This window comes from Vollenhovia emeryi, unplaced genomic scaffold, assembly GCF_000949405.1.
Source record: "Vollenhovia emeryi isolate VEMERY1.0 unplaced genomic scaffold, V.emery_V1.0 DF939127.1, whole genome shotgun sequence".
NCBI lineage: Eukaryota > Metazoa > Arthropoda > Insecta > Hymenoptera > Formicidae > Vollenhovia > Vollenhovia emeryi.
The window spans coordinates 429,519-438,354 of NW_011967239.1; the positions used below are offsets into that span (position 1 = coordinate 429,519).

General features: G+C 50.1%; 1 protein-coding gene across 1 annotated transcript in view; it reads left to right on the forward strand.

Moving 5' to 3' along the window:
• The window catches only part of LOC105568741 (membrane-associated progesterone receptor component 1), a 4,900-nt gene extending 2,030 nt beyond the window's left edge, over positions 1 to 2,870 (forward strand). Inside the window, exons 2-3 of the mRNA XM_012024622.1 lie at positions 129 to 278; positions 780 to 2,870. Of these exons, the coding sequence (XP_011880012.1) occupies positions 129 to 278; positions 780 to 949 (320 nt within the window). The 3' untranslated portion in view covers positions 950 to 2,870. The remainder of the gene's footprint in view (positions 1 to 128; positions 279 to 779) is intronic.
• Positions 2,871 to 8,836: the final 5,966 nt, after the last annotated feature.

Genomic DNA, 8,836 nt, shown 5'->3' on the forward strand with positions numbered 1-8,836 from the left:
CGACGATCGCGGCTGAGTCAGCTCGTACGAAGAAACGCTCCGGTCCTCTCTCGCTTCTCTTTAACTCGACGCAAAGATCCCCCCCCTCCCCCCCTGAGAACCTCATGACTGATGTACCTGTTGCACAGGTGGGCCCTACGAGGCGTTCGGCGGCCGGGATGCCAGCAGGGCGCTCGCGAGGTTCGCCGTGGACGCCGCGACGGACAAGTACGACGATCTGAGCGACCTGAACACCACGGAGATGAATTCCATCAAGGAGTGGGAAGAGCAATTCAAAGGTGAGGCTCCAATTGCTCCGCGCGCGATTCTCCCAACGGACGAGAAAGGGAGATTATGATAAAGCGGGCCACGCTAATGTAATTTGCATAAGAAACGGTCGGGAGGCGTTTCTTATCGCGACGATAACGTTCAGAGCGTTTCCCTCGAGACGCTGCCTCTACGCCGCGTCGGGCGTCCCGGCGAAAGGACGCAGCGTCTCGCCGATAAGATACAGACCAGATGGATTTTTAAACTCTGCCCAAACACGATGTTCTCCTCGAACGTGTGGCATTCCTCGCGCCGGCGTGCGATAACAAGTCCTATTTCTAAGTTAACGCACAGAAGCCCCGAGTCTCATGAATAATTAATGCACGGGAGCATGGTTCAAGGCATTTCTTTGCCGCACACATCCGCCTTAGCCTTTGACTGCAATGTGGTAATTTTAAATAAATATCAAGACGCGCGAATTGTCCAAGAAGGGTCGCTTAAACACGCCTGTTCCTATTCCTCTTTTATTGCAGAGAGATACGATTACGTGGGGAAGTTGCTGAAGCCCGGCGAGGCACCGACAAACTACTCGGACGAGGAGGACGAGGGTAGCCAGCAGGAGACCGAGGCCAAGTCGGAGAGCTGCGACACAGAGAAAAAAGCGGATCATAGCGAGAGCGCCGGGAAGTCGAAGAGCGAATGACCGCATGGTCTTACATTGGAGGCAGAACCGTTTCAGGAGACCGCCACGCACACGCTGTTGTTACAGAAATCCTTGAAATTGTCGCTCATGAATATATTTCTGGACGTTCGGCCGAATGTTTTATTACTTCGTAACGATAATCGGATAAAGAGGCGAAACGCCGGCTTTTAATCGCGTTGGAAGTTACATAAAATAACATTGCCGGAGAAGAGCCCGGCGGTTCACACACAATGAAGACTTTGTTTGGGCGCCCGACTCACACCGGTCGGCGTCGCGGGCCGCCCGTGTCTTTTAATGTTTTTACATATGTACAAAAGATTTTCTACAGCAAAACGCCGAGAGCCGGATCGGTGGCGGCTACAACAACGTATATATTCCAATTGTAGATTCCCGTTCAATTACCTGTGTATACCGCTGTGCGACGCGCACGGCGACGGTACGGCCGGTCGTATTTCTGCGTACCCACGACGAGCACGCGGGCGTTACGATGAAACCGAGCATGCATTTGGAGTTTAGTTTTAAGTCTACCGTGTGGAGTGCGAGTCCACTCGCGCCCGTGCGACCGCGGGAGAGACTGTACGCTCTGGAACAACGCGCCTGCAAACGATCCGATTGGCGCTCGTTGATTCCGCCAATGCGCTAAACGCGAAGTTTACATCTACACTTTTAATACGCAAATCGTATCGGACGTGTGATTGAAAATGATGGAGAAAGGGGGTACACACCGATTCGATGGTCTCTCGATCGGGCAGATTGCATTTTGTTTTTTTTCCGTGTAAAAGTTTTAATTGCTGAAACCGAAAGCCGAGCGTGACGCGTGCGTTACTAATACTTTACACACGAATAAACTTAACGGAACTCGTGTCGTGCATTTTGGCATTGTAAAATTTCGTTGCAAGGGCACAATAGGACGTCACATTCGCGTACTTCCGCGCGGCGTCGTCCCTCGGCGCCGCGGCGCATCGATTTGTTAATGCTGTCCAACGGTTTATTCACCAGTAAAATATGGTTTTGGTAAATAGTTATACCTGAGAGAATAAGTTTATGAATAAAGGTTAATATTAGAGTTACGTTATATACATATATATACATTATATATATATATATATATTTCTACATACACGTGAAATGTTTGCATGCACTTCCTACATAATTTAAAGTTCCGTCGGTGTAAGTCACGTTGTATTTTACGTCTTGTTGGCATTTAAAGGTGGCAAGAAGAAAATTATTTATTATATACCACGCGTCGTCTTAGCTGATCGAAGAAACAATGGTGTATATAACTTATCATGGCTAGATAGTACTGATTGTGACAAATAAAGTTTTATTATTGTTTATATTAATCCAACGGCGAGAAAGGGAGTGTGAGTGCACGTTCAGTCCGATCGTCGTCATGTACACGAATAATATATGGATACTTTTATTCTCTAATTATTTACGAAGCGACTTCTCTCTCCATTCTCGGGCGAGCCTCTCGGCGTCGCGCGAACGTGTTTTGCTCGACGAGATTGCAGTTGATTGACCAGACCAAATAGATGAAATTGCCATAGACGCAATCGGAGTAGGAATCTCGGCAAGTTCGCGCGCATTCTCGACCGTTCCAAGTGAATGTCAACTTTAGATTCAAGTTCATTTCTACCAATGCGGGTTTGTCTTGTTTGCTCTTCTGGTTCCAAAAATTGGAAAGGGATAAGAAGTTAAAGCGATAAACCGAGATTAATCGGTAGAAATGGACAACGTATCGAGACACACGATTTAAGAAGTTGGCCAATCGCAATCGATTGGCCATTCTCTTAAATCTTACCGCAGACGTCGTGGAATAGCATACATAATATGTCTAGATTTTATATTTAATTCCTCTCTTTCCCTCAATGTGAGTGTATCTGCGTGTTCGCAGTGTTAAATAAACTCGATTCGCTGAGCGCGAAGGATTGTGCGAATCAATTCTCCCCCTTGCGAGTAACGTCAACTCGGAGAGATGTCAATAGGCTTGTTCTCCGTAGCTAAGCTTTTTTTTTTCCCCTCGTCATCTTCCCCCATTGTTCTTGCACGCCTCTAATCACGTGCTTTTCCCGAGTGCAGAAGGTATACCAGGGTGCAGTCGCAGGGAACCGGACCCGTTGACAAACAAATATCCGAGCGGTCTCTCACGTACGCCCCGTTCCCGCTAGGTGGCGGCACGGCAACGTTCTTCAGCTCGCCCGCTGCCTGCTCGCTGTTTTATCGACGCGACGACGCGATGGCGATCCTCCCCCGAGCCGAGAGATCCTCGGCACCCAAGGATACAAATTCTCTTTCGGCAACTTGCGAGGAGACACCCGACTTCGTTCCCCCACGACGAATAATGACACTCCGTTTGCTATTTGCATCTGAATTATTCAAAGCTCCCAGGCCGCTCGCCGCGCCCCCCCCCCTGTCCTTGTCTTATTGTTAATCGATTAAAGCATTATACGAATCGAACAGTAAACACGGCTACTTGATAGCTCAGGAATTTAGGGCACTGTTCCGTTCGCACGGCAAATTTGTCAAGCGTTGATTGGTTATAGCGTAGAAAAGTTCTCGAGTTCTCCAAAAATAGCACAGATTGTTCATTCAAAAAAGGACTATACTTTATAAAATTCCTTATGCATCCAGCGCAATCTGAAAGTGCACGCCAAGGAAATTCGTCTCCGGCGCGATTTTTTTTTCTAAAAAAAAAAGCTCAAAATCGGTAGCAGAAAAACAGATATGGAAGAGGAATTTATTTGCTAATTCGGGGACTCGAGATGAATTCTTTTTAGACCCTCCGTGCTATATCTGGGGAGTCTTCGAAAGGTCCTCTACTCCCGCAGTCAATCAATATGCTCGAAAAACTTGTCGCGCGACAAGTAGCAAGAATACTGGATCTCGGCGAGTTTTGGGGGCATTTGGAAATGCGAGAAGTCCCATGTCGACCCCGAAGCATCCTCCGATGCAAAGCGGGAGAGAGGAGAGCGACCGGGGTGTGTCACGAGAATTAGGCATCCTCTGGGAAGAGATCGGCACAATCGGTTACGTTTTCTATTGACCGCCGGCCACCCGTTTCAAACCTGGAAACAGAGGGAGAGAGAAGCTAAAAGGCTCGTTTGCTATTGCCGCACAGGTGAACTAGTGCAGTAGGCTAGAATGAGAAAAAATATACTTGTCCCACTCTAATTCATTCCAGTGTAGCAACAGAAAACAAGTCTACGGATAGAGCTAGTCCGATGCTACTTTCTTTTAAAGGCAGAGAAAGAAGAAGCTTTTGAAGCAGCATGGGTTACGCCTCCGCGTTTGAAACAAATGGCGTCGGTTATGCCGATCCCTGCCTAGGGGATCCCTAACGAGAAAGAGCTGGTCGGACGTTCATCTCGGCCCGTGGCAGCAATCCTCTAGGAACGCGCTTAAACCGAGCTCGGGCGCGCGAGGCTTCGATCCTGCCTCCTCGATCCGCGGCGTAGACGCGGCGATTACGTTGTCGTGTGTGCCACGGTCGGCTGGACGTCTCCACGAGAGCGTCGCGGCAGCGTAAAGGATCGAATCTCGATCGACGAGCGAAGGTCGAGGCGTCTTCTAATTAAAGGCTGGAAGACGAAGACGCCGCGCCGGAAACTGTCGTCTCGAGAGCTTCCCTTGCGAAAGGCACGCCACGAGGGCGATATACCTCGCGACCTCGAATCGCGAATGCCTTCTAGAATGACAGATCTGTCGTATTCGATCCTGTCTTTTTTACTTCCGATTGAAAATTGCCCGTACAGCAGGCATGTCTAAAAGACATCTTTAAGACGTCTTTGAGTCGTCTTTTAGATAAGATGTCTTAAAGACGTCTTTTAGATGCTTGCTGTATGGGTGGCGATTAATCGAAAAACGGCGACAATTGAGAGGGTACCAGGGTACCTGTCGTGGAAATGCTCGGAATGGATTCCGATCGAAATTATTTCGTTTTCCCTAGAGAACACAATAGAAATCCTAGGAAGAAACGACATCGATCGACGTTCGACATCAATCGACGAATCATTTCTCACTAGATTTCTATTGTGTTTCCTAGGGGAAACGAAATAATTCCGATCGGAGTCCATTCCAATGCAAGCTTGAAGCGACATTGAAATGTCCTCCCTCAGATATATTACAATGTAACATTGCAGTAATGACACGGTGCGATGTATCTGTAATATTGATTTCATTATGCTAGTCGCCCTGGAGCACTAATTCGCACACCCGAAACACGTTTGGGACTCGCGGAATATCCGCGGAAGCGGCCGAGACCAGTCGTCGTGACGTGCGGACGAAACAAAAGTCCGGGGAATGCAGCAATTAGCGGCGAAGGGTCCGCTTTCTTCTCAGCTGTTTCGCGCGAAACGCGTCCGATGACCGAGGACACCCGAGAAACCTTCTCCGGTTGTTCCCGGAGAACGAAATCTCCCGTTTCGACGAAGCGAGCAGGGGGTCTCGATCGTCGGCCGGAGCGAGTCGACAAGGCACGCGCTCCAATTCGCGGCGCGTCCCGTCGATTAGAACGAGAGAAAGCGTGGCTCGCTCGGGAAAATCGGAGAGCGCTTGCTACGTCTCCCACGGGCGCCGATGATGAATCGGGGAGGAATGTAAATCGGTCGGCGAGATTACGAAAAACTTTGGTCCCCTTATCGGGCGGGAGCGATAAGCGCGCTTCAAAGCGGTCGACGGGCCCAGTTTCTCCTCGTATAGCCAGGAGCCATGGCCCAGCGAACGCCAGCCAACACTAACAGCGTGTCAATCCTGCAATTTCCTACTCGACGATGTAACTTTTGTGCGCGGCATTAATATTGATGTAATGTTAAAATTTCAGGACGAAGCTAAAATACGAGCGGGATAAAGGATTTCATTTATTAAACTCGTATGAATTCATTTGTCCAATTGTATCTATTAAAAATGACGTGATCGTTGTCAAGTTGCATTGCCTGGTCCTCCTTGAATTACATATATTCCTAGGGTACTAGTACAATTGTCGCGCGATAAATTTTTCAAGCCACTCGATCGGCTGCAGGATAGAAAAGTGTCGAGTCTCCAAAAACGGTCTATTCCGCAGCCAATCGATACGCTTAAAAAATGTGTCATATAATAAATGTAATATCACCCTCCGTAGGCTGTTGGAACTCGCTAAAGCCGAATAGATTCGTGCAATGCCGTCTATTGTAAAAATATATTATCGAAGATATTTAAAAATCCAGATTTTGGAAAGGAACTGCATTACGTTATAGAAGTAAAGTCAAGGAATGTTGAGGGAGAGTAAAAACTGGTTTCTTTCTTAATTAAAAGCTAGTGAGTTTTGTGACGGATCCAAAACGATCAGTTCAAGAAGATAGATTTTGCGCGTTTCTTTATTCACTTATTTAGCCAATTTGTCTTTTTATAAGGTAAATAGAGGAGAGGGACGAAGAGCGATTGAATAGACAATCGCGTAGCATCCCATATTAACAGGAAATTATTCCGCAAACCGAACAGATCGGGCTCTCGCGATGATTTCGCGCTCTGCTAGCAAAACGCGATTTTGCTCGACGAGTTATTCCAAGAAGCGGCAAATTTACTGTCGCGAGCGAAGTAACTTTCGACGCCAGCGTTGCGAGCGAATTTTTCTGCGACTAGCGTATAACTTTTTTCGACAAACGCGAATTATTATAGCTTTGACGTCACTTATAGATGTAGCGATCGAGAAATGTTCAACATTAAGTTTCCTAAGTCTGCTTTTACCAACTTTAAGCTTAGCTTAATTCATCCATTGTCTCTTTCCACTGTTCCTTTAGAAAGAGGCAAAGGATGAAATAAACTTGTAAGATTAAAGTTAAGCGACGTTGGTGAAACCGGGTCTTAGGGTTCAAATCTGATTGTGAGCTGTGGCTTCTCCTGTTTTGCTGCGAGATGCGTATACATGGCGAACAACAAACGAAAGAGGCGGAAAAGATAAGAGGCGGCTGAGAATACCTTTTTCACAGTGTTTTAATTAGCGCCGATAAAGCCGCAAGTAAATCGGCTCGATCTGTCGAGCGTATCCAAGTTTGCCAATCAATTGTATTCTATTATCCAAAACGAGCGAACAACAAACGAAAAGATACGAAGAAGCTGAGAATACGTTTCTTCCACAGTGTTTTAATTAGCGCCGATAAAGCCTCAAATAAATCGGCTTGATCTTTCCAGCGTATCCAAGTTTGCTAATCAATTATGTATTCTATTATCCAAAAAGAGCGAACAACAAACGAAAGGATTCGCAGAAGCTGTGATTACGTTTCTTCCACAGTGTTTTAATTAGCGCCGATAAAGCCTCAAATAAATCGGCTCGATCTTCCGAGCGTATCCTCAAGTTTGCTAATCAATTATGTATTCCATTATCCGAAAAGGGTTAACGTGGACTCGCGAGTCTCGCGATTTCCGCGACTGGACGGCCGGCGACGACGCGAGGAACATATCCACGGTCCTCCCCGCGATCCCCGCAGCACCGTCATAAACAGCCCGCTAATCTTCCCCGAGCAATTATCGCTCGCGGGCGCGTTCTGGGAGGAAGAAGGAAGAGGACGCCAGCCAGGCGGCTAATCCTTCGCGGCGCACCTCGCCACGCGCGCAATACGCGCGTATACGCGAGGCGTAAGAGCGAGAGATGGGTCGATGCACCGTGCAGGCGCGCGGTCGTGTGCACGCGAGACCAGACATAAATCGTGAGGCCGCGATGCGACCAGGAGCGGCGCGGCGCGGCGCGGCGCGGCCGCGCGCTCGCGCGGCAACGATCGATTACGCTTTTCCGGAATTCCGTGCGGCGTGAAGAGGCGAACGCTTCGAGAACGCTTCGGCCGTGGAGGCGCGGCGGTGACGGCGGCGGCGGCGGCGGCGGCCCACCTCCACACCCGAAGTGTTTCGAGCAAAGACGAGAGTTACGTAACCGCCATCGAATAATGGTTCGCGCGATCACCTCGCGCCCTCCCCGCCCCCCCGCCCCTCGTGGCGATATTGCACGTACGTCTATTATACGCGGTGCTTCATCCCTCGCGTTATTACCGAATGCCGTCGCACGGGGCATCGATCTCGTCCCGTCGAGATTACATCCCCTCGATCGTCGCGCGACGGAGATGACTCGCGGAGCCGTCGGCGTCTTAATCCTCTCGGCGGGGACGCCGAGGACTCCGCGCGGATTTCTTTCCCATCCCTCCCCTCCCCGCCCCTCCGATCGCGAGAGAAAGAGAGAAAGAGAGAGAGAAAGAGTGTAAACGCTCGTCGTCTAGGAACCGCAAACGTGCGCGGCGGCAGGCGATCCTCTACAAAGTATTGGATATACAAAGAGCCGCTGTCACCGAGGCGGGCGGCCAGGCGGCTGCTGCCACGCCGTCATCCGATTCCCGTCCCATTTCGAAAGGCCCCCCATCCTCCGCGCCCGTCGGAGCGTTCACCCGTTTCTTTTCCGCTCTCCTCGTCGCGGTCGCCGCCACCGCCGCCACCGCCGCCGCCGCCGCCGCCGCGACGGAGACGGCCGACGTCGCGCGAGAGGGAGACGCCGACAGGTTCACGCGCGATGCGTGCGTCGGGTCGCGTGCCGTTCGCACCTCCGTCCCGCGCGCGCGGCTCGCCGCGGACTCCGCGAAACGGGACGAGCGTTCCGCGCAACGTGCCCTCTCCCCCTGTGCGCGGTGCGCGCGGCCGGCCGTTCCTCTCGGCTCGATCGGGAAAGAGGGAGGGAGAGCCGTAGAGAAATAGATAGATCACCTTTGGCCATCTTGCGACCGTCGATGTTTCTCCAATTTCCCCCGAATTGCGCGACGGGGAGAGTCGCAATCTAAGTCGCAAGAGTTTCGACTCGAAAGAGAGAGAGAGAGAGAGAGAGAGAGAGAGAGAGAGAGAGAGAGAGAGAGAGAGAGAGGAGAGAGAGAG